A 26,774-nucleotide genomic window follows, 5' to 3' on the forward strand; every position below is an offset into this window, starting at 1 on the left:
ATCATATATTCAATAGTGTATTACTTTCCAGAGCTCCAACCATATTTACTTTTCTTGCATGCAGCAAATATGTTGGTTAATGAATTATTGTGGCTATATCCTGAGAAGAACAAATGCTTTGGGAAATAGTTTTCTTTGTTTCTGTTCTTAATTGATTTTTTTCCCTGTGTGCTGTTTTATATTTTCATTACCATGGTGCATGAAATTATAAAAAAAGATCTTATCATTATTACCTTTGGTTTCTTTTTTTTATTTTTTTTTAATAAAGCCATTTTTCATAATGAAAATTTATTTACTTGAAACTTTGATTAAATTTTTATTTCATTTTGGTCTTAGTTTGAAATACATGCACATGTTTGAATAATTTTTTTAAGTCATGCCCTTACAATGTAGAGATTATATAGACAAGGTATTTTTAAATCAAATTTAAATATTAATTAAAACCTAGTTAATAGTACTTTCAGAGAAATACTTAATATACTTCCTGCTTCTGAAGAACCCTTTGAAATATAATCAATTATTTGGTGGGCAAGAAACATGGGGAAACACTGGGACAGGCCCAAAACTTAATCCTATGACAGTATTCCAATTAATTTTGAAGAATTCTAATCAATCACACATTTTTATATAGTGAAAAGTAAACTTCAAGATATTATTTTTAAAAATCATCTCTTATGATAGCTTTGATAATAAAAATATCTTAATAATATCCAAAACTCATGGTTTATGCACTTTTCTCTTTGGAATATCTTTAATGAAGCATAGTGAGGAAGTGAAGAGGTTAACAATCGGACCTGTGCAGAGATCTGTATCCCACAGCGTCCCCTAGAAGTGGCAAGCCAATTATGCCAACAATAACTTTCCAGAATTCACCCCCATTTTTAAATCAAAATTTTCCCCTCTCTGTTCCCTTCTTTAGCATCTCTCAATTTAAATTTGGTTTATGATTAGAGGAGTTTTTAAATTTTTTATGTGCTCACAAAGCACCCTAGTACATAAGCATCTAGCAAAGTGCAAGTAGTAACAGTGACAAAGGATAGGGAGTGCAATGTTTGGAAAAGGAGCACTCTCTCCAGCAGCCACCTTGGAAAGCAGTGACAGGATTCCTTGAAGAGCTCTGGGCAGTTGTTTAGTGCAGTGTTTGGAAATGAGGTAGATGATTTTTTCACCAGGTTTTTCTCTCTTGCTATTCACTTTTATCAGAACCTTGTTTAACCCTCCCTCTCTTCACCACTGGTTGTTATCATTAAATGATGGCGTTAGTGCCAATTAATGAACTAACCAGTATTGATGCATATTTATTACTTGTTAAGTTTGTGTATACACCTTTTACAGGTTAACATTTATTGATACATAAATCAGTATTAATTACTTGCATGTGCACGGTGTTTTGATTCTTTCTAATAAACCGATATCTTATGAAGTGAGAGAAGGAAGCAGTGGGAATGGAGGGGTCATTCTTAAACCAGTGTTAGATGCTTACTGTGAGAGGCCATCACTATTCAGCCTTGCAGGTGCAAGGCTGGGAGAAGTGGGATATAAGAACTTGAGTATGTGGAGAATAAAGGAAAAATAATACTACAGAGATTGAAAACCACCCCAATAATGCAGATAGAGGTTACAAAGCCATAGTGTTGCCAAGGCTACAACCACAGTACCTAAGACACCACAAAACATTTGTTATTATTTCTGATGCAAATCCACTGTATCATGTTTTCCATGCTTGTGTGAGGTTATTTGACTTTAAAGGTCATGCTTCATACCTTTTGGTTTTTATTTTTGATCAAGAGTTGTAGATTTTGTGAAATTTTGCCCAGAGTTTTCATTATTGCTATTGTAACTCAAGAAAGCTTATTTATGCTGTTTTGCACAGTCTGTGTAATTACCCTATTTATTTATTTTTACACGTATGGAGTGGCCTGAAATGGAATAATTTTCCTGCATCACAATACAATCCGCAAGCTCAGACTCCTACTTCATGCACCTTATTCAATTAGTATAAAAAGAAGAAACACCAAAACCAGCAACAAAAAAGTACCTTTTCTCTTTCCTCAGAGTAATTTCAAATTAAGAAATTGAAATTGAAATTGAAATTGAAATTGAAATTGAAATTGAAATTGAAATTGAAATTGAAATTGAAATTTACACTGGCTGTGTAAACATAGTACAGAAGTGTTCTGATTTCTATCCTGGCTTGATGCTGATGTTACTCACTTCCTGAGCTTTAAGATGATGTTAGACCTGAAGGATTTTGGTCACCACACTCTCCACATATGATAAATATAACTCTTTATTCTGAGTAACCCTTTGAAGATGTCGCTTCCTACCACTCCAGTGGAGTTGAACCTCCTGACCCTAATACTGAGGTTGAGTAGGTTAAAAGGAAGGTTTTAAACTGCTTCAGTGATTTGGCCATCTGTATTGCAAATAGCATTTTTGCTGGTGTATATGATGCTGTTGGTTAAACTGTCCAACTGATTTTTAGTCTCAGATGGGTTTTTTTTACTTTCAAAACAGTATTTAGAGCAGCAATGCATTTCCACATTTATAGCATCAGATTGCATAGGAAATGTGACAGTATAATCATGTTGTAATTTATAGTTTCCTTCTACTTTTGGTGGTTTTGGTAAGTGTAATTTATGGAACCTTATTTCTGTATCTTTAGTATTTTTCTCTGTTTGCTCAGTGCCATTTTTACTTGATGAGATAAAGATATAAATATCTGGCTTTCTACAAATTATGTCTAAACTCTCAGAATGATAAAGATGATTTTATCTAGCATGAAAACTTTGCAACCAGATACAAGCACCTGTTGCTGTTTGTCAAGATACTTTTCGTCACTTTCTTCAGATTGAGCTCCAGAAAAACTAAGCAAGACTTCAAACTACCTCCCATAATAACACTGGAATTAGACTGCAGCACTCATACCTTTCTCCTGTTGAACAAAAACGTTGTGTTGCTTTTGTCTAGCAAGTATAGTTCCAGCAACTAGGGGTTTTTTACTTTAAAATATGTTGGATCAGTTATAAGAATTTCATTAAAAACCTTAGTGGAATTTGTATGTTTTGACTGATAGAATTTTCTGAAACATTACCTGGTTCGCTAATGATACTAATTCACTGAAGTACAGTTAATAGATAACATTTTCCTGGGATTTTGGAGGTTTGGGACTTGCATTAATTATTGAATGCTGGCCTATTGTTCTCCAGAGAGTCTCTTTCTAAAGTAAGGTTTGGATTTTTTTATGCTTAGGTAGCGCTTTGGGAAAAAGAGGCAGGAAGGGGTATTGGTTTTGTTCCATGGCAGAATAAAACTTTTGCTTTAGAAATGCCAAAGGTGTTTCTGTGATACTTAGTCTCTTTATTTCCTGTAAAAAATGAACTAGAAATAGAACAAAGCAAGCAGACACAAAAAGGTCTAGATTTGCGTAACTGTCTTCAGTCCTATCATTATTTTGGTGTATTTCTTCTCTTACCTGCACTGTTTAAGTCCTTAGGGGTTCAGTTCAGTGAATTTTTTTATACCAATCTCTTCCTGTGCCTGATTTCTTTCATTGCAACAATGCTTAGTACAAAGTACTAAGTACCTCTTCTAAGGTAATCAAAACCGTGGTAATTTCACTGTATATTTATATATGTACTCCTTTATTACAAAGAAGTTCCAGATGTTTTGTATCTATCTGATCATATTCATTTCTTCAGCCAAAATCTGGATTTTTCTCCGAAAGACCATCTTATGGCAGTGTTCATTTTCTGGTTCCCCAAGCATCTTCTTCCATAATTATTTGTATATCTTGCATAAATCAGGAGGTATAAGCTCAGGTACTCCTGCTGTAAGCTATGCCAGGCCTTCAGGAGGTCCATAGAAACTTTATTATAAGAAATAATAATCCATGTCTACTTCACACATCTTCTTTTCCATTAAGGTTATTCTACTTGTTTATTCTACAACAAGACTCATCCTTCCACATGTTTTTAGCATTTTTCCTCTGGATTTTTATGAGATCATTCTTAGCTGAGAAATCCATTGCATTATTTGTTTTCCTTTGAATATGATAACTTAATTACATTCTCACCTGTAACCTCCCTTTCATCTTTTTCCACCCTCAAAATATTGTTTTTTTACAGATCTTGCTCATGACAATGTCAGTGATCCTTATAGTGAAGTTCTTAGGATATGTTTGTTCAGAAAGGGTGAGTTTGGGATATACTGTGTAATTCTTTATTATGGCACATAATACAGTATACAACTCTCCCCTCTGGAAATGGCATTTCCTGGACACTGTTCATTATTTTATGAACCACTTTTAATATGATTTGTGTCAATTTTTCAGAAGAACATTCTTGGAACAGACTTTCTTTTCCACTGCATTATTTCAGATTAGTGTTGCTTCTCTGAGAAAACTGCTTGCAGAAATTCTTGCTGTTTACAGAGAACTCATTTCACTGGAATAGGCACAAGGGAGTCTACTTTTTCTCCCCATTAAAATTAACTCAAGATTATCCTTTAATTTCAGGGATTGAGAGATGAGCATATAAACTACAAAGGTTCAAAATGGTTACTCTTAAAGCTCTGACACCTTAAAATTGAAATACATTAAATATAGGGGAAGATCAATACAGTAAAACTCAGCACTAGCTGTCGTGGGAGTCATAGGGGATAGTAAAAGTGACAGTGAAAAGCCCAGAAATTATGTATATGGGCTAGCATACATGAAAATCAGCTTTGAGCCTCTTTGAGTAACAACTTCAGGGTAGTGTAGCACCTGCATAAAATGGAAAAAGTTTCTTATTCAGATAATATAATACCAACATGTGGTATCTGAAGTGATAGTGGTTTTGACAGTGTCATTTGGGTATCTCTCCTGTGAAAATGAAAATCATATGCAAAACTGGGAGTGCTGCATCACCCTCTGTGGAGCCCAAGAGCTGTATTAGGCAGATGGTGCTGAGGAAGGATGACCTCTGTCCCTTTTGCCTTCAATTTAAAACCCAGATGAAGGTCTGGTTTTGTTCTGAGGGTACATAATTTTGTTCAGGTGAGGAACCTTGGTATGAAATGCCCTACTGTCACCAGAGGAGAATTAGTATATTTCTGATTCATGCCTCACTGGAGTCTTTCCACAGGACATAGCTTGGTCTGTTTCTTCTGTGGTAAATTCCAAGGCTGCAAGTAGAATTTCTCCTCCTTCATTCTTGGGAATGGTGGCTGAAAGTTCCCTTTGTTCCGCCTATGGACAGTAAATACCTTCTAGCTTTGCATGGTATAAGCAAGTGGAAGGACTTCAAAGATTTTCCAGTCTTTTTGCACTAATATCTTTTTATGTTTCTGTGTTGAAAAAATTTTCTTTATGTACTGACTGATAACATTCTTTTATATAGGTTATGTAGAATCCACTATTTCTTTTTAACATGGTCACTTTAAAGGGGGAAACAAGTTTCCATGAAATATACTCATTTCAAAACCCTGGCAATTTTGCTATGCATTCATATATGTGGTTCTTCACTGCAAAATGTTCCATATATTTTGAGTCTTCCAGACCATATCCACTTCATATCAAGTGATAAGACAAAACTTTCCCAATGTTAGGTAAAGAGTCCTTGAACTCCACATAATCACATTATAAAGAAATTCATTTTATTGTTTCCAGTATTGATGGTATCACGATATTTTCCAAGCCCCTGAGCTACCACTCCATAATTAACACAGTCTCACAAGAAGAAAGAAGCTTTAGATTTCAAAGAGCCAGGAACATGAACTTTCAGAACCATTCACACTGGCTTCAAAATGTCTAGCTTATGTTCTTCCTCTCAGTAGTGCAAGAATAATTTCTGGTAAATCTTTTTCCCTGTATTCTTCCACTAGCTCTCTTAGCAGAATTGTAACACATGGCTGCTCATATATTGCACTATCAGCAGTGCATACATTGAATGTAAATATTCCAAGGGTTATCCAGTGCAATAGCATTATAAATAGGTTAATCAGGCAAGTATGTACTAAAGGCAAGTGTAGGATACTACACCCATAAAATATTTTGAAATGGTGAAAATTTAGTATGCCTGGTAAACAGAGCACCAATTGTGAGTAGGTGACATAGTGTTTAATACAGCTGTAAACAAAATAGCTTTCAACTCCTTATTTCATTTCTACTTGAGACAAATTATAAAGGAAGGTATGGACAGCATCACGTTAATAAATATTTGTTGATGATGTGGCCCTTGTGTTTGAAAATATTTCTATTCAGGAAGTGTTGTCTGCAAACCTTTTTCTCGGTTGAAGACCTGAAAGCAAGTCATGGTCCCAGGCTCTTAAATCATTGGGCTATATGATTTAAGCTTATGAGAACCCTATGTGCTAGTTTGATTTATAGCAGTTCCATTTCTAAATTCCAGGTGAATTTTAAATCAACGGAACAGTTGGGAAAAAACCCAAACAGTAAATCAAATATATCTGGGTTTCTGCCTGGTGGATGAACTTAAAATTTCCATGTATTTTATTGGCGAAATTGCAAAACATGCCTCCCTTGGAAATGTGAACCTGTGTACCCTGCTTTGCAGTGGGCATTCACAGAATACACTGAAGAGCAGCTGAACTCCCTCATGAGGGATATAGGGTTCAGTGCTGTCAGAAAAACAAGCACCCAGCGAGTAACTTCTGGATGACACTGCACATTGTCACAACGTGTTGAAGACTTATGAGTTACAGAGTCTCTTGATTGTTAATGTCTTTGTTTTACCGATTTTTTTTTCCCAGTGCCATGTGCTGTTTTACTTGCAGCACTTCGGTGCCTATAAAACTGGCATGTAAATATTTGACAGCTGCAATACAGCTTTTTTTCTAGTCACATCTGCACTGTGCACTGGCAGTCACTGCTCAATCAATAACACAAATAAAGTTCATCAAATAGAATGTAATTGGTTTTTTAAAACCAAAATTAAATAAATAAATAAACCAAAAATAAAATACACTGAAATTAAAAAAAATACAATTTTGTCAGTATCAACAAAGCTTAAGAGTGGGAAAATGATTCAACTGACATATGTAAATTTGTAATTCCAGGTAAATATAAAAGCAAAAGCAAAGATATATTTTAAATTCATTAATATTTCCTTCTGAGGAAAAGATGTAGCTAGTTACTTCTGCTAGTGGACCTTCATTTTGAAGAATTTAAATGTCATCTCTGCTGAAAGTTTTTTCTCCTTTACTATAGTTCACCCTTTACAATTGCACTGGTTATTTATTTGAAAGGTGCTCTGTGGTGATAAATGAGCAGTCACAGCAGTATTGCTATTTCAACAACATCCTTCTCAGTCTTATATTTTAGAGTTCAGGTAGATTCAAATGATACTGAGATTATAAAAGCAATAGGAACACTCATGAAGATTTCTAATGGAGGAGCAAATGATTTTTTTCCTCACTAAGATGCCAGAAGCCCATTTCACCATGAGGTCCACTACTGCTTTTGTTTTTCACTTTGTTTCTCTCTGACAGAGCCTGGCTTTTTGGTCTGCTTTCTTATAGGAATAGGTAATTTTACTGGTCATGCAGAAAGCTGCAGTCATTATCCCAGTATTGACCTGATGCACTAACGGCAATGAAAGCTGGGTTCGAGATCGTTAAACACCGAGTCTCTTAAGTGGCTTAGGATCTTGTGTTTATCACTAAGACTGGGAAATGATTTAGCAACCAGGTGCCCAAATTTTGCTAGATATCTCCATGCTGAACTGCATTGCAGATTAACTCTTCTTGTAGCTATAAATATTGCATACAGTAAAGCATTTTTACTGTCAGACTAAATATTATTGTAAATACAAAGTGAAAGGTTTATTTCTTAGCTGCTGAATTCAGAACTTTTCTACTTGTTGCAAATTATTCCTGTCAGTTCAGGTCAAGTGGGAACAATGGAAGCTCACCCCTTCAGCTGAGTCCACAGGGCTGGGTACTTCAAATCCTGATTCATAACTCTAAATTTGTAGCTGTTACCCAATTTTATGAATCCTCATAATGAAATGAGTAGGCCAATTAAATCAATTATAAAGGTTACAGTGAGTTACAATAGGTCTTCTGTTCATCAGTCCATACTTGCACTTTATAATGCAATACTTTTACCTTTCACTGTACTACTATAAATTCATTGGAATATGAATTCATTTTTAGAGAAGAGTGGGAGGAAGTATCAGTATAATCTGCTTTTTTTCTGACTTGCTTAGACCTAGATAAATCTTCTCCTCACATTAATGACCCAGTCAACTGTACTGAAATTTTTCAGGAGGAATTTTAATGTCTGGAATTGTATGCATTATAAAAATCATCTTGCTCTCTATCAGATTCAAAGGACACTAGCTGGCAAATGATTTTGAGCTCTAAGTAAATTCACTTGCATCTAAATGGGCTGACATAAAGCTAAATGTTTTCATACACTACTTTAATCATTCAATTAATCAGTAATCTTAACTGTTAATGTGGTCATGTTCTCTGTCACGGTAATTTGCATGAACCTGGAATGAGATTTCCCTTGTTAAGTTGCCTGTGTACAAACTGCAGAATCAAATCTAAGTGTAGTAAATCCTTTCATCCAGAAGAATTGTGGACTGTTCTACAATCTGTAGAGTAACTATGTGAGTCACTTGCTTATTTAATGCAGCTTCTTTGATTGCTAACGATTTTTTCTTTTGTAGGATTTTTTCTTCCTCTTTGATTCTTAAATAACATTTAAAATTAGAATGGTTGCTGGTTTTGCTCAGGTGCAAAGAAATCAGGTGTTCCTTTCTTGAAAACTTCTGGACTTTGATTGAAAAGAGCTGGGGGACCACAATGATGAGATTTATAGCAGACATAGCCACAGTATTAAAGTAAAAATCCTTTTGTAATTCTTTGCTAGATATGACAGTAGGATTCATGAAGGGAGTGCAGAGTATAAATGTAACACAGTGCCACCACAAACAGTCAGATACATTGCGGGCATTAATTAGGATGAAGAGTATTGCATAAAGCCTTTTTCTTTAATTATCTCAATTTTAAAACTCTATCATGGGATGTTTGCTGAATAAGATTCTCTGTATCAGATGGCATGAGATCTAAATTTCTGTTGCTCCAGTTATGATTTCTGGGTATCAGGTCATTGAAACAGGGCAACATTGTCTAAGCCTGTGATTGAAGGTATAGTTATTATGGTTCTGGTTCATCTTATTTGATTGTCTCTGGCTTTATGCTGTGTTTCTGAAACACAGAGATTTTCAGAGATTTCAGAAAACCACATGAGTCTTCCATTGATCAATGTCCTATCCTCTCCAGTAGGTTCTACTTCTGAAATGAAGGCAGGCATGCAAGCTCCTAATAGTCTTCCTTCAAACTTCCATGTGAAAATGATCTTCATGGAAAATGACCTTAAAGTAAAAGAATCACAATTGAAAGAAATCCACTTTTAAATTGTGCTGGCAAGCCAGGGGCATCTCTCATATTCATCCACCTCTGCTGACTTGCTGCTAAAGGAAAACCTCGTGAATGTTGGATATTTTGTATTTAGGCTTCTTTTCCCATCTTAGCAAAAGCACTTTTAAATCATCCTTCTCACAACTCTCGCAGGCCTGGATAAACTATCAGGTATTTTTATCCAAAGCTAATATACAAATATTCAATCTGAATTTTTAAAATTTATTTTGCAGAGACTTACACCACTTCATTTCTGAGCTGAAACCTAGGATCGAGTGGTTAAAAAAATTTTTGAGTCTGCCCATTCTCTGGACTCTGGCAGTCGCATTCCCAGCTCAGACACTTTCACTGCTGGGACCGAGGTCCCTTCCCTGTGGATGGCTCCAGTGACCCAACAGGTGCCTGCTTGACTCCCTGCACACCCCACACTCACACTCACACCAGGATTTCCCACCTGATCCACCCCAGCTTTCCCAGAGCAGAGCCTCAGATGACTCTTTCCATAAAGCCATTTATTCATGGTGCAGCAACACAGAAACAGCCCCAGCTGGTGCCTCTGGGCAGGACCCTCAGCAAAGAAACCCAAGGATTTTATACCCTCACAATCTCTGCTCACACAAGCCTCTCTCTTTCTCCTGAACCTGCTGATCCTGCTGTGTCTCCCAGAGTCCATCCACCTGGCTGGCACCACCCATCTTTGTGCCCTTTGCTAACCAGAGCGTTGGCAGCTCATGGTCTCTTGTCTCGGGCTCCCACTTGGAGCTCCATCTGCATCTCAGTGTGCAGTTGGCAAACTGAGCTGCCTGCACCAGATTTATTCCTCAATAATCCAAATCTGCTCTCTTACACAGGTTTTCAGCAGCTCTACTCTGCTGTTCCAAAGGCTCAGGGTTACATCTTTCTCAATAGATCAAGTATTTTGCTTGGATGTATTTTCTTATCTAAAAATAAAATTAAAAATAAATATTCACCAGTAATCTAATATTGTTTCCTGATCAACCAACCTGATCAATAAAAAATAACTTAATTTTCCGGCCAATGTACTGAAAGTATAATTCAACAACTTCTATATTATTATGGAAGTGTTGGACACAAACATGCACCAAAATATACAGACCAACAGGTTTGTATCACTCATTGTATTACTACTGTAAATTCAAAAATAAGCAAACGTGTTGTCTTCCAGTCCATAGGTTTCTAAAAAATTATTCTAAAGAAAATATCATTTATCGTACTCGAGATTTTAAAATCCAGCTAGTTATCATTGAAGATCATGAAATTAAATGCTGGTTTAGTTATTTGTGTCACAAAAGAGTGAATAAAATAGAAATTTCACCCTCAATATTTGTTTTTTGAAGTATTTTACGATGTTTAACATATGTGAGTAACAGCAAGCGATATTAAAGATTTGAAGATATAAAAATAAATTACAGAACAAAACAAACTTTTAACCAGAATATTTTAAGGTGTGGGTTTGAAGAGTTTTGGGTTTTTGTTTTTTAATTTGTTTTATGTAATAGGTAAATATTAATCACTTTATAAATATTACTGAAGAATTGGATGATACATGTATTTAGTGGGCAAAATGTTTCTTGGTCCTTTTTTCAACAAATTATTTAGATATGTCCTTAGTTTGGGTTTATACATGCATCTCCTATTGTTTTATTTGAAATTAAAGCTCAAGAAGAACAGCAAATATAATTCTGATTGTATTTTCCGGATGCTTTGCAGTTATACTCAAAAAGTTCAGCAAAATTAGGCTTACAAGCCTTATCAGACACCTGCTAGTAAGAGAAAGATTGGCTGTTAGTCTAACTGGTACTGGATTGGCATTTATAAATAAACTGTTTTATTCTGTGAATGTTAAACTAATCACAATTATTCTGGGTTTATTTTGGTGTAAATGACAATAGTTTGGTCACCTGACATTTTTCATAAAATCAAGGTATGCCTGGTAAGCTCCAGTGTATTCCTGTTCATAATGACATTCATTCACTACTGCACATCCTCTACACCTTTTCTGTCCTTATGGTGTTCCATATTCTGCTCCATATAATTCTCAACAATTAAAGTTAAAAAGAACAAAACCCCACAGCAGTCTTTGCATCACATAATTGTGTCTTAAACAACAAGAAGCACAGAAGTAAATTAATTTGCTAGCTACAAATATATTTGGTAGGAATAATCTGCTGGTCTTGCACTGTCACACTTTCATTATGTATTGCAAGCATGTGATTTTAATTCTTTTGGCAGTGTGGGGTTTAGTTTTGTGTTGACAGGGAGAGCAGCATGTTAGTGCATGAATGGTAATGATACTTATTCCCCAGTTAGGCAAATAAAAATGACAGGCTAAGTCAAGCACTGCACTGAACCAGAATACATTTTAAAAACACATTATTTGGTAAATGGGAAAAGACTCTTTTAACATAACAATCATTTATTGAAAGAATGTAATTAAATTTGTACAAAATGTGGGTAACTGAAGGAAAGTCTTGAGAGAAAATTGATCATTTAATAAACCTCCATTGTCTTTAAAATACTGAAAGCAGTATAAGACATAACATCTTATCCCTTAAGTAATTAAAGAGTAACATAGCTGAAGCTGTTGGGACTTCACTGACGTAGAACTCTTGTGACAGTTCAGACTGAAAAACAGTCTTACTTTTCCTCTATTTTATTGTATGAATTCTTTCCCTCCCTTCCCAATCATAAATAATATATCCCTGTATGGGGATTAGGTATATCAACCTGAGTTTTCCATTAAAATAATTCATTTCTTTCCAGTTAAATTTATGAATATTTATCAAGGGATTATGGGTTAGTTAATAGTATTTCCCCTTAATACATACACATGAATTCACTTGCACATAAGTCTGAAAAATGAGGAGCACCTGTCTTGGGACTAGACTGCTCCCAAGCTCCTGCTAGCAAACTGTAAGGTAAACATTCCTTAATAAGCAATGGGCAAAAAATAGTCTTTCCTCCCTCAATGTGAAATGTAGACAGATTCTGCCCATAAAACTTTTTTTTTCCACTTCAAGATAAGGAAACACAGGCAAAAAACCTGTATGAGAAGTCCATATGTTACCTGGAAAGGGTCTCCCTAATAACTGAAAAGGACTGTAAAGGGCCAGAGTTGTTGAGCTAGGCTGAAGATGAAGTTCTGAGGTACAAAGCCTTCAAAAGCATTTCAGAGAGGGATGGGAATGAGCTATTAGGCTGCCAGTAGGTTCAACTATTAGATTTGTCAAAGATTTGAAATCAAATTTGGACACCTCATTTGGCTGATTGATGTCCATGTCAGTGTGCTAACCTTGAATATATCATACATAATAGCTGGAGCATAAACACACAGAAAAATTCTAAAGAGCATTAATTTATAACGGAATGGTGAATCTTTGATGTGCCTGTTTCATATGGGAGAAGTATGGTGGGGCTCCAAAAGACAGGTGACCGATTTTGGATGAAATCTTTTTTCCTCAGAAACAAAACCAAAGAAAACAATAAACAAACAAGTGAACAACAACAATAAAAAATCAACCCCACCCCCCATAAAGGACAAATAATTCCCTGTAGTCTAGAGTGTCCCTAATGCCACATAGCCTGGCATGTTGCTCAACTGTGCTTTTAATGATTCCCTTGCAAAATTATATAGAATAAATTAATTTGCTGATATAGGTCAACATAATCTTATTGAGACCATGGAGATCTTGGGGGTTTTGCTGTTGTAGCTGTGTCTGTTCAGACTGCAGAGCAGTCTGAGTGGCAGCATAACATAACATTTGAAATTTCTCAAAAATCTTGATATTTGTCACCAATCTTTGGTCAAGTGGTTGTTTGTGTTGACATCTATCTCAGAGGCAAATATCATAAAGGATTCCTTGAGGACACAATGTGGCAAACTGTAAAAAGCCATGAAGAACTATTGTATATGATCTGTGGACTAGATCCATGACTTAATTTTAGAGTAATAGTCTGCAACCAGAAGTTACATCTTTGTTTGCAGTCAGTTGGGACTTTGCTTTCAAATGTCTGTCCAGTTATACTTTATCATGATGCTAAAGTACTATGTCAAGAGGTGTAGAATGTAGACTTTAATTCATATTTTACTTTTGTGTTCTTCTGCAGATAGTAACTTCATCCTTGCAAATGCTCAGGTGGCTAAGGGATTCCCCATTGTTTACTGCTCTGATGGCTTCTGTGAGCTTGCTGGATTTGCACGGACTGAAGTCATGCAGAAGAGCTGCAGCTGTAAATTTTTACTTGGTGCTGAAACAAATGAGCAGATGATTCTTCAAATTGAGAAATCGTTGGAGGAAAAGATAGAATTTAAGGGAGAAATCATGTTCTATAAGAAGAATGGTAAGTCTTTCTTTCCTGTTCTGTTAGTCATAAAGAATGAAACAGCATAAATGCATATAATACATAATGTTCATTTCTAATAAATAATTTGGTGTGTCTATCATCAAGCCTATAAGAATAGATTTGAATAATGACAGTAGGGTACACATTGAGACCATGTTTATGTCGGTGTTTTTGATTTGATATAAATATGTTACAAAGCTGCATAGAAGAAATTTAGAGTAGTAAACTGCACTGTGAGGCTGTTATTTGCAGTCAGTATGACACTGTTTTTTCTGCTTTTTCTTATACTGAAGTTTTTATCTCCTATTGCTGAAGCTGTAATGAAAATAGTCATATTCACCACAAGATAAGCTACGTAAATTCTTCAATGCCATCAGTAAAATGCTCGGGTGTATGAATGAGCCGAGTGTTTTCTTCTCAAGAACTGCTATACATAAACACAATAATTATGATTTTCAAAAAGTGAAAAATTTATGTTCAAGTATGTATAGCCACATAAAGAAGATTTCCAGGCATTAAGCAACCCCATAGACTACAGGAAATTTCAAGTTGCACCAGCAAAGCTTTGGCTCCTATGGCAAAGCATTTATAAGGACAATTTCATAGTCAAGATGCATGAGGCGTGAAAGACAGCAGCCCATGATGCACACTTCCCAGCTTCTTTCATTTATATCAGTGTACTTGTTCCATGTATTCCTTTTGTCACATTCATGTGATCTTCAAACAGGTGACACCAAGTTTGAGATTATGACAGGATTTCAACCAGGGTAACAGGAGCTGAGTGACCCAATGGATCCATGGGTGTTTGGCATCAATTTCCCTTTTATTATATTGCTAGAGTTTATAGGCATATGCCTAGATCATGTTTTTCTTTTCTTCTGTCTTTTTTAATGAAACGTTTTCCTTTCAAATAATATTACTGTTATTATGTGCTTTAAAAAGTTATTTTCTAAAAGTGATAACTGCATAATGACAACAAAGTGATTTGGAATGTTAGAAGAAGGCAGCTTCAGTTTCACTAACAAAAAAAAGGAAGAATGTTCCTTAGTTGGCTTGTGTTCATGACTGCTGCTCTTCATAGTATGAAAGTTTGAAGTTAATCTGGAAGATCCTGCTAAGTGCTTCCTTGTCTTGACTTTTTGAGGAGGCTTGGGAGTGTGTGAGGGTGTTTGGTTTTGTTTTTTATGTACAGAAGAGACTTGCACAGTTTCCTGAAATTTTTTCAGGAAGGTTATTCAAATAAAGTAGTTCCAAATTGTAAAACATGTCTGAATATAGAGGAAAATTGTTTTAACCTGGAAGGATAAGAGCTGCTTTTTTCCAGTATTCTATAGTGATAACTGGGCATGGTAAAAAGATATTTCAAGGGATTTAAATTAAATAAATAAAGCTAAGACATTCATTTTATTGTCTTTGTCCTGAATGATAAATTGTGATTCCTTTACATTATGAAGGGGTGCTTCAAAACCGTAATAGGTATGATTAATACAGGCAGAAAGAGATTGTAGGTCAATTATCAGAGAAGTAGCTGAATCACAAATAAATAGATAAAGAGAAATTGTTGAGGCTAAAAGAATTCCCACTAGCCATCCTACATACATCCTTCTGTATAACTTGACTGGAAGCCTCCCCAATACATTTTCTGAATAAGAATAAATTTCCCCTGCCGATTATATTTTTTATTTCCATGTATTTCTGTACCACTGGGAAACAGAAGTGAATCGGTATTAAAATAACATGAGAGTTTCTTATATAAAAGCAAAATTTATCTTAAAAAATAATCTTGGTTTTTCAACAGAGCTGCAAAGTGCAGGCTCCAAATTTGGAAAATTAGCCATTTTAGCTAAATGTTTTTGCGTTTGGGTTGGGTTTGAGGCTTTTTTTCAGAGAAAAAATTGAACTTTTGAAGCTATTAAGCTTATTCAACTTTGTCCAGAAAAAGATTTCAAAAGCATTTTAAGATATAAGAACTTTGGGAATAATATCCCTGAAATGATCATACGGATACATTCCAGTATATCCAATATGGAAAATCAATATTATTTGGGCTGGTACAATGCCAGGAACATAGGTCAGTGGAAGACAAGTAACTAGCAATGTCTGGTTATCACAGGGCCACATTTCCATGTCCTGTTAGGGCTTTTGGGTGTCAGAGGGGAACCCCCATCTGGCTTTAGTCTGTTATTTAGCATAGCCTTGCTTTAGAGGCTTAACTACAAGACCAAACAAGCACTTCCAATCTCCAGGGGTAGTTCTGAGCTCACAGAATAGACTCGTGTGCCTCAGAATACTTCTTGAAATCTTAATAGTTAGTTGTTGGAGTTAGTAAGTCAGGAGTCTCTCTGATTTCTTCAGAGAGAAATCAGAGTGCAGGGATTGAATTAAAGTCTTTGAATGGAATGAGTAAGTGAATAGATGGAGTGAATAAGTAATTAAGTAAATGGAATAAATTTTAAGTGCTTTTAGTAAGCAAAAGGTCTTAGATGCCTGAGAAGTAGTACATGTTCTAGTGAAGGTTGAAAAACATGCTAGTGTTTCCTTAGTGGCTCCAAGAACCTAGCTTCAGACATAATAGAGTTAGAGTTAAGAATATTGCTTACATTTTTCAGTTAGAACAAGATAGGCCATGAGCGTAGTCTATATGTAGCCTGGCGTGCTAAGAAACCAGAATTCTAATAGGTTAAGGAGCAGTGGTCCGAGTTTGTGTCTTAGCTAGTTAGAAAGTTTCTATAAAAGAACATGCATCAGGGAGAGCTGGTGCTCTATGCCATGGCTTTATGCCATGTGCATTTTGCCACTGCAGCTTTTAGCCATTGCTTTATGCTATTGCTTTGCTTTGCTTTGTTTTTGCTTTTAACACTGATGTGTTTCTACAATAAATAACTTTATAGCAACTATTAGCTGCTTCACTTTTACATAAAGAACAATAGGCCCGACAGTGTGGGTGCACAGGAGGCACCCGGAGGTTCCCTGAAACCTCACAGTTAGTAAAATATTATGATACAAAATTACTATGGGGGACATGGATGTATGAATACAATAACTTGCTCTTGGTTTGTTCTTCTGGATTTGGTCTAAAATGTAGATCATATGTGTCCTGGTTTTTGGGGCAGACATGCAAGGTTACAAAACTGATCATCCATCTATTCCTTAATTGTCACATTTTTCAATATTTTAAATTTGATTTAAACTTATTTCAAAGCTTATTCAGTTTTTATCATTAAATTAGACTGTTAATTCTAAACAAATAGCTTTGATCTGAATTTATTAAGCTGGAATATGGACCTTTCACAGTTATTTAACCATCATTAAAGAATTCACATAGCACCTCTGCTCAGTAATTGTTAGTTAAAGGAATGATTTCTATACCTAAAGCAACCCCAGCAATCCACATGCAATTTCATGGAAATTTCATACTGCTATGAGATGATATTGCAGCAAGAGTGGTGTACAAAGAGTTGGGTAGGAATCTGAGTAAAGTGGATTATCTCTCTGTGTTGGATGAACTGCAGAATTTCATTGTCTTTGTCATTTGGGTTTGGATTTTAAGAGAAGAATGATCTTAAGCAGTTGTGCTCTGACCAATCCTTCTGAGACCACTAGAAGTGGATAAGAATTTTTTCTATGTGTGTTCTCATTTGGGAATTGTAAGGAATTCTTAGAATAGGATAAACTGGTTGTAACTCCTCATCCTGAACATTTTCTTCCATGTTAGCAACAGAGCACTATTAGAACCATGGCAGCAGATACGGCAGCTTCAGAGAGAAATGTCTTTTGAAAATTCAACTCAAAATATACTTTTCATCATAGTTTCAGTATTTATTTTTGTTCCTCAGTTAGTTTCTTGCTTCTTCTTTGACAGAGCTATATTAGTTTCCTGAAGACAATCAGAAAAGGAGAATATTAAAAGACAAGGAATTTTATGATTGTTGCCTTCTTCAGAAAGTTTTAAAATTATATTGCTTAGGAGCTGATTTTTTAACTTTTTTTTTCTGTTACTATTTCTACATTTTCTTTAAAACATCTGCAACAAATTAAGTTGTCAATTATGATAATGGAAATGCAAATTAACCTTTTGGAATTCAAGTGAGTTGTGAGAAAAACACTCACTCCTGGATCTCTTCAGAACAATATAAAGCAGCTGGGCACTATGCTGTGGAACTATATTTAAATAAACCCTTCTTTTTCTGCCTGTCAGACCTCTTCTGAAATTTGTCAATAGCCAGTACTGGTAGTTAAATGAGGTCTTCACGTTCTCTCAAACTGAAGTACAATGAAGCAGCTATGTGCATGTTTTTCCTTTTCTGTTACAGGCTAAGATAATGCTACAATAAGCCCTATAATCAGTGACTTAGTCCAGACTAAGCCCTCCATCTTCAGTTGCTGAGAAGGTCACACCTTGGGTCCCCTACGACCCATTAGATTTATTTCCTTTGTCTCAAAATTAGGTTTGGAGTGTTTGAAAGGAGGTCTGTGCTTATGCACAACCTTTTAAAACATGCACTAGTTCCACAGCCTTCCTTCACTGAAAGGAAATTGGCCTCTTTCTGTGTATGTATAAGTTGTGTGAAACACAGTGTAATCAGCACTGGCCACTTGTGATCTTTGGACATTTGAGAGACTTCACTGTGGTACCAGACCCTCATATCTGTGCACTCCAGAAGAAGGGCTGTTTGCACAAGCTTTTGTGCATAGTTAAAAATCCCCACTGTAAGAGAGCTGGAGCAAGTGGGTATTGCTGGGGCTATCTCTACAAGGTGCCTTACTTAGGACTTGGGTGCAAGCAGAGTTTGCTTTATCTGTGACAGTTAACCAGGACTCAAGGGACACTTTGTCAGCTTCTATGTGTACACTGATTTAAGCACTTTCTGGGTTATGTCTTAGGCATGTGCCTTTTAGTGCTTGGTCCTTAAAGATTTGGTAAGTAAATTGTAATGTCAGGAAGATATGATGTATTTAATTTCTTCTTCCTTTATTACAAGTCAGTAAGATTAAATCAAGGTATTTTGTCTCTTCTCATCACTGCATGAAAATATGTGTTTTGTTAAGGCTGTATGCGTGTCTGGAAGGTCAGGATTAAGGTTTTGTTTCAGATGGGCAGAATATGAGTAGAGAAAGGATGAAAGTCAGACCCTCTTACTGAGCTACTGGATTCATAAGGCAAAAGGCTGCTAGAAGTCTGGGTGTGTAAAGTGCTCTCACATGAACAGCAATGACAGCCACAGGTAAATGAAATAAGGGTCAGGACATGAGACATTGCCTCTGTCACATTTGTGGTTGAATAACGTGGCTAGAGAATAGCAAAGGCTATACAACATCATTCATATTTAATGCATTTTTTGTGTTAAGAAAACAGAAAAGCTCTTTTTTTAGACAAAGAGTTCAGTGTTATTTAAAATTGTAGAAGAATTAATTCATTATGAAGAAATTGAGGGGAAATTAATTTCTTTTAAAATGGAAGAAAATTGGATTATCCTCAAGCTTCTCTACGGAAAGTATTTTTCTCATTGAAGAAATGGTATCTGTTCTTTTCAGCAAGAAGTTTAAACATGTACTTTTAGTGGTTGTCCAAAAATATCCTATAGCATTTTGAAACATGGGAGTTGTATGATACCAGTTTAGCATTAACTGGCTGCCTTCTTTAACAACCTCCTGAAATCCACCATGTCTTTTGGAAGTTAAGCCCAGCAGTAAGAAAAGGGGCATTTATTAAAATTCTCCGATTGTAAAAAAAAAAAATTCTGTAGGGACCTCAATTTTCTTGTGACTACTTTCTACTATTTTCTAGTGACAATTTTCTACTTACTTATGTAGAGAAAGCCTTTTGACAAGTTGCTTGACAGAGAAGTTTGTAGCAATGTGGCCTCACTGCTGCTTCACTGCTTCTCTGCCTTAAAAACATCATCTAAAAATAAGAAAGCTGAAAAGCTTTTGTGGTAAGCTTGCTCACATTTGCTAAATTATAGTACAAAATACAGGAGGAGGGAAATAAAAAAACCAAGCAGGACTGAAAGATTAATCTGAAGGCAATATCTAATTGCAATTCCCTGAGCCATAAAAGATAATTTTTAACTTTATAAAAGAATTCTTTTTCTTCTTTATTTTTCTCTTTGATTTTTTCTCTTCTCTTTTTTCTTGTTTTTGTTTTTTTTTTCATTTTCTCTTTTTTTCTGTTTTTTTTTTATTCTTTTTCATTTCCCCCTTTCATATAACTCATTAATCATTAGGAAATTTCACTGATTTTTGGGAAACCTTCCTCTTTAAAAAGCAGTACAGAATATAGACAGAAGAAACATCCTTATTTTCTTCTGTTTCACAGAAGAGAGAGTTCTTGTCTCCTTTTCTCTCCAAACCTTTCATTTGCTTGACCCATGGCTTCTGATGAAAGGTAATGTGTACCTCCAAAATGTTTTGATGTTTTAGAGGCAGTCCCAGCTTCTGCAGCAGGAGAGGAAGACACAGCACGCTTGTGCTCCTCTGTAGTGCCCTGGCTTAAACTCTACAGAGGCCTGAAGTGGTCAGCAAAAGCCTGAAAGAAGACAAAACAAAAGGATGAATTTCAGTTAGAAGGAAAAAAAAATAGGAAGCAAAATCCTCTGTGTGCAATGTGATCTAAACCATCTGAGATCTTTTTTCCAGAATTTAACGAGACATCAACAAGACTGCAGCCTAATGACAGTGCTGATACTTTGCTCTGATGGCATTCACGGTGATATTGGCTAATAGCTTCTTTCAGTGGCAACATGATGCATTAAAAGCATGATTCACTGAGAAAAGACTTGTTCTTCTAGAACTGCATTGATACGTAAATAAATCTGAGTGAAATTTTCCTGTTACTTGTTATATTGCTACAACCTGACACCCTTCACAGCTAATAGATGCAATTAGTGTTTCCACACAGGCACTCTGGGCTTCCAGGCATGAGTGGCTGTTGGTACTGCTGGATGGGGTTCTTTTGGTTTTTAAAAGACCTTTCATTATGCTACGTTTTATACATCCATTTTTAGTAAGACATACTGGTATTTATTTTGCAGTATGTTCATAAGACATCAGTCTAGCCACCCTTCTCTTCAAATTTTACTCACAATTTTATGGCCACACTGAGTCTGCTGCCTTTTATTTTAATGATATTTAAATCAAGCTTTGGCTAAAAGCTGACATGGGTGCCTGTGCTTCACCATGACTTAGGCTGTTCTTTGGATAAAGAAAGTTCAAAGTATCATTCCTCCAGATGACCATATGCCTTTCTTCTGCCAACATTTCTTTATTTCATCCTTGATCCCTAAATCCACATTCTGGATTACTATGCAGACTATTTGCCACCTCCTGTGCTGTCCACTACAATTCTTGCTTTAGCTCCATAGTTTTTGGAAGGTGGTAGGAGGGCTCATGTTAGCACTGTCTACTGAAAACTCTCACTGATTCGGTTAGGGAATTGCAAAAGCAGTTTGATTTTATAGAGCAGTTAAATAACTTGAAGGTTAAAACCTACTACTTCCAACTGGTGGTGTTGCTTTTTATTTAATTAGTTTTTGTTTTTTATTTATTTGCATTTGTTTCATTGGGCAGTCTCAGAGACTGTTTACAGCATGTGCTCACTTGGACTGAAGTGGTGAATTGGGAAGATTAATCCTCTCTACCATGTTACATAATTGCTCAGGGTGTGTTTCAAAACCCTTGTATACAAAAAAAACCTTCAGACTGACTGGATGGAATTATCAGTTCAGATCCATGACTCAACTCCATCCCAGGTCCCAGTTTAGCCCCCTCCTTCCAGAAAGGTGCCCATGGACTGCATATGAAGTGCAGGTTCAAGTTCTTGAATCCCAGCCTCAACAGAAGATCTGTAAACTTGCTGAAGACTTCTGAATAATATTAACAGATAAGACAAGGATTATAGACAAGGACTGTAGAGCAAAATATTCTCTGACCTAACCCTGTGGCAAAAGCAGTGTAAAGTAAATTGATCTGTTTCTAAAATGTAGCCTTTCAATGTTAGTGGATGAGTAACCAGCAGAATCCCCTTTTTCTCTGTGTCATGCCTTTAGAAAACTTTATGGATAAGCATGAGGTTGCAGCTAGCACCTCTTCCAGTGCTGGGAGATCTCCCTTTCTGCAGACTCCAGGCCTTCTCTTTCTAGGGGCTGCCATTGCAAGAGACACCAGAGTGAGGGTCACAAAAATATTTTTCAGCTATTTTAGGCTATATAATTATCATTTGTTTTTTGAAACTGAAAATGTGAATTTTTTCTTTATAGGTGTAGTATGGGTTTTTGCTTACAGTAAATTTCACTTTGAAAATATCTTAAATGTCACTTTAAATCATCTTTGAAGTCTCTCTTTTCAGGTAATAAAATAATGAGCTTAAAAGCAAAAGAATGTAATTTGAAAACAGCTTATTTAGGTGAATGTGTGCTTTAGCTCCTTCAGATGTGAAAATATAGGATATCATTTCAAAATAATAAAGACGTTTTTATTCATATATATATTTCTACAAATATATATGCAAATACATATCCAGACATACATAATGTATATGAGAGATTATCCTATTTTTTAAAAAAAGTTTCCTTCTTTTCAGAAGTGCATCCCTCAGTAGGCTGAGAAATCATATTTACTGCTGTGATTATGTCTACATGTTAACTATGAAAGTCCAAAAGGAATAAGGATCATAGGTTATAAACACAGTTTTTACAATAGATTTCAAAAATACAGTAACCAATTGAAAGCAAATTTGGCTTATTTGGAAATTGCTTGACTGAAAGCAATGAAGACTAAACTGATCAGGAAGGATCGAGTCTGACTATTTCTGAAGCAGTCTGGATAAAGATATTCAAGTGTATTTTTCTTTGTTTTCTGTTGCTTTGGTTTGTTTGATTGTGTTATTTTTCATTTTAGCAATAGATATTGTGTACTTGTTTATAAAAATAGATTGTCTCAATTAGTACTTTCCCAGGAGTTAGTTGACAAATACTGAATGCCCTGTACTAATATAACTATGACAAAGTCATTATCATTGGAGGGAGAGGGAAAGTAAGTTGCAGACTGATAATGTTTTTGAGTCTGCCCTGAAGCTTTGTGCATTTAAACAGAATGCATCTCACTGACTTAACTGAGTTTTTAGATAATCCTGTGTGTTTTGCTAATTGTCATAACTACAACCCAGTAAATGTATTACATCAGGGAAGTACTTATCTCCCTAAATGCTTTCTTTTCTAATCTGGATGGAGATAGGAAAAGGAAATTAGGGCAGACAAAAAGAAAGTGGTATGCTTAAGGATGATGTATCTCACATGGCATTAAAAGGCATTGCTTAGTTCTCTGCTTTTGTTCAAGGAAAACTCAGGATAACTAGAGGACTTTGAAATGGTTTCATTAAGTAGGGAAGATAGTGCAGCTGTACAAGGAGAGACCAGAAAGCTGAGTACACAAAGCTGAAATGTAGATGTTCTGGAGCTCATAAATTAGTTTGTATAAAACATTCACTGCAGACTGTACTAGCTGTTGCATACAGAGGCTGTTCCACTAAGGCTGTAAAGACATGCACTCAAACCAGGAGCTGCCATAACACTGACAGTCTGTGTCCAAAAAGTGACAAACAGAAACTTTGGGGCTGTGAATTAAGAATTCTCTCTGCTTAACATGGGCAGTTTGCAGGAGAGGCAAGGATAAGAGATTGCTGTGTTGGAAAGGGTCCTCTCTTAGGGCATCTCTTCCCTCTTCTCATCTCTCCATCATGGCAGTGATGGCAGAGAAAGTTAGACATGCTGGGCAATATGAGCCATATGACATTTGAGGCACTGGATTACCTGGCAGCAGAAGGAACAGAGCACAGGTTAAAGCTGGGCACAGAAAAGGCTGATAAAAAATGGAGGGATGGCTTCATGTATCTCTGGTAAGATGTAATAGATTTGAATAATTGCACACAGTATTCCATAGGGTATATAGAAGATTGGAGAGCTATTTTTAACAAGTTTTAAATCAACTCCACAGGATTAATAACTCCCTACTTATTCATACTGAAATACAATTTTTACTTTGTTATATTAAAGTATCTTACTATCATCTTTCATCTACCAAATTCTTCAACTGTATTCTGCTTTGAGATGTAAATATATTTTGGAATGGATCCATTTTGGATGCATTAATGGATTACAAATCCATTTTGGAATGGATTTATATTGACTGTTAAAACTTGTAAAGAGATTTACTTCCAGGATACAGGCATGATCTGGTGGTCACACAGAAATAGGGGAAACAAGTTCTTGAGTCTTCTTTACCACTCATATGAAAATGTTAACACAACCACCTGTTCCCATATAGGTCAGTTTCATCATAGCCCATGCGAGTTCTTAGTTTTGCAATTTTTTATGACCAAAGAATGTCACTAGAGTGTAGCAGATAAGCTGGCACCTGAAATAGCAGAATTCAAGAAAAATAAATTACAGATTTTGTTAACTTATAAGTTGGATTTTTACAGAGATGATGGAGAAGAATGAGGTGGCAATTTGCTTAAAGCAGCAGAATTTTTCATTAGCTGTATTAATTGATCATTGTCAAAGTTATGATATTTACAAAAGAAAAGGTACTTGAATGTATAGCTATGGTTTTCTTGCCACTTCTTTCCTTTACAGTTCAATCGAGTTTTTTTAAGCATTGTTTTCTTTGCACTTTGCTCTCCTCAACAAAATGTTGACATCTTGTCAAAAACCACATAACTTTCAAAATGATGTGTTATGAGTGAGGCTGGGAATTTTTGGGCAAGCTGATGAAAGAAAGAGTTTGATTTCCTCAGACAAAGTCTTTGGCATCCTGGTCTGTCAGTCTGGAAGTGCACACCTTCTGTGCTGGAAAAGTGGAAATGATCAGGTTCAAATATCTCTGGTGTTATGATGCATCCAGCAGCAGGATTATCTTGCTAATAATTAGTAACCTTCTATGAGACACTGTTGTAATGCTGAGGATTTAGCATCTATCTTTTTAACAAGTTATTACAGATATCTACATGAAAAATTATTATCTTTGTCTTCTACATAAATCCCTGGAAACAGGATGATGTGTTTTAATAGTTTTCTTTAAGGCTTGAATTGCATCTCCCTACAAGAGCATTTAATTTACTAAGTCACCTACTTAAACAAAAATAAATATTCCAGGTTTATGATGGCTTGTGAAGCCTGATTCTGCCCTCTTATGCATATATATGCAATTATTCCTTGAAGAGCTATTGTATTGTGCCACAAGACTTTGATAACTAGTATGCAAACCATTTAAACTTTCTTTCTTTCTTTCTTCAGATACTTGGGCTCTTAGTCTAAGAATCATTACATTTGGTTAATTTGATATGTTATGAGCTTCACGAAAGATCTTGATCCCTCTTCCTTGTGCCACAGAGAAGTGGAGATAGATCACAGAAATTTGTATGTTTCTTATTTCTAACCCCTGAATGGTGGAAGGGACAGTATAAATTGGATCAGTGTCCCTCTGGAGAGCAGTGTGGCAAGTAAAGCCCTGAGGAATTAGAGGTCTGGAAGTGGATACAAGCACACAAGCCAAAAAGTAAAAGGAAGCCTTAAGCTTTACTTCCTGGGCAAAACTACTCCCAGACTGTCAAGAGCAAAAGGAAGCTGTAGCTTGGCATGAGTAGCATTCATTCCAAGTGTTTCTTAGATATATTATGTATGGCTAAAAAGCTATTAAATAAAATTGTAACAAGATGGGTGCAGTTTATTTATTTTGTTAAAGAATACCATAAACTTTGCAGACCATCACCCCACGTCATATCTCTATTATGAAACCTCTGCAATACTCAAATATCCACCAAAGGTATTTCCATTCTGAGTATTTCATCGGGCTCAGAATGGGGTGGGCCTGACTACAGATTACTTATTATCACATGGTGAGTGCACACAGCTCATCAACAGAGCTAATGGTCTCAGTCTGTCCCGTAGTGAAAGGAGGCCTTATTTTCTAGTGAAAAGAGTGTTTGGTTTTGAAGGCTCCTGGCATTCTAATGGCAGAGTTTTGTATAAAATCTCTCTTTTAAATGCCATGGTCTGTTGACCCTTGTTTTGATTTCAATCTGAGGAGAGACTTCTAGCTGTCAAAATGAGGAAAGTTAGAAAGGGTGGTTGAGAGAGTGACCATAAAGCACTCTTTCTTTTTTGTGTATATAAAAGGTGGACTATAGCTAAATTGCCGTGTGATAAGATTATGCTTCATTTGGTTTCTTTTCTCCTTCCCTGTGACGTGCTTATATAAGCCTTGAGGATATTAAAATATATTTTGACCCTTCGCTTCATAATGCAAGAGAAAGATTAGACTCTTTCTCCAAGAGTGCTGGCTTGAAGCAATAAAGAGTCTGTATATAAATAAACCTCCAAAAGAAATTTCTTTGATAGACGACTCTTGACAAAACAGAAAACCTTTGTATGCACCATGTGAAGCAGGGAAGGAATTTCTGTCTCACAGATGAGTGCATTCAAAATAACCATAACAAAATAGGGCACTACTTTTTTTGATGAGCAGAAAGTTCTGCTTTTGGTTTATAGAATTATGTGATGCTGACTTTCAGTAAAAGCCATGTAACAGATTGCATTGCAGTTTCTTTTTCTGAGAATGCTCCTCAATAGTGAAAGAGAGAGCTCTTCTGTTCTTGATAGAACGCAACCATATATTGACCTAGTCCTGACCTAAAACACATCATTCCACCTAGTCCAAAAACAACTTCATATTCATTTGCTCCTTTCAGAGAAAAAGCAGAAAAAAAACCAAATAAAATAAAAACACACAAAAAACCCCACCAAACCAACCAGCTCAGATTTAGAACTCCAAAAGATTCAGAGCATAAATACAGCCAGGACTGACAGCCCACCACACAGGGTATTAGCCTCGAACTCTTCAGGAGAGAAGTAGCCTGTGCATGTATTGGATGTGTGTTTTCTTTAGTGGCACACATCATATTTTATGCATGTTTGCTT

At 35.8% G+C, this 26,774-nt stretch overlaps 1 protein-coding gene across 2 annotated transcripts in view; it reads left to right on the top strand.

Annotated features, from left to right (window-relative positions):
• The window catches only part of KCNH8 (potassium voltage-gated channel subfamily H member 8), a 173,195-nt gene that overhangs the window by 42,824 nt on the left and 103,597 nt on the right, over positions 1–26,774 (top strand). For both annotated transcript variants that reach the window (XM_088164006.1, XM_014883348.2), the window contains exon 2: positions 13,561–13,794. In XM_088164006.1, the coding sequence (XP_088020132.1) occupies positions 13,561–13,794 (234 nt within the window). The remainder of the gene's footprint in view (positions 1–13,560; positions 13,795–26,774) is intronic.

This window comes from Sturnus vulgaris, chromosome 1 (assembly GCF_052056855.1).
Source record: "Sturnus vulgaris isolate bStuVul1 chromosome 1, bStuVul1.hap1, whole genome shotgun sequence".
Taxonomy (NCBI): Eukaryota; Metazoa; Chordata; class Aves; order Passeriformes; family Sturnidae; genus Sturnus; species Sturnus vulgaris.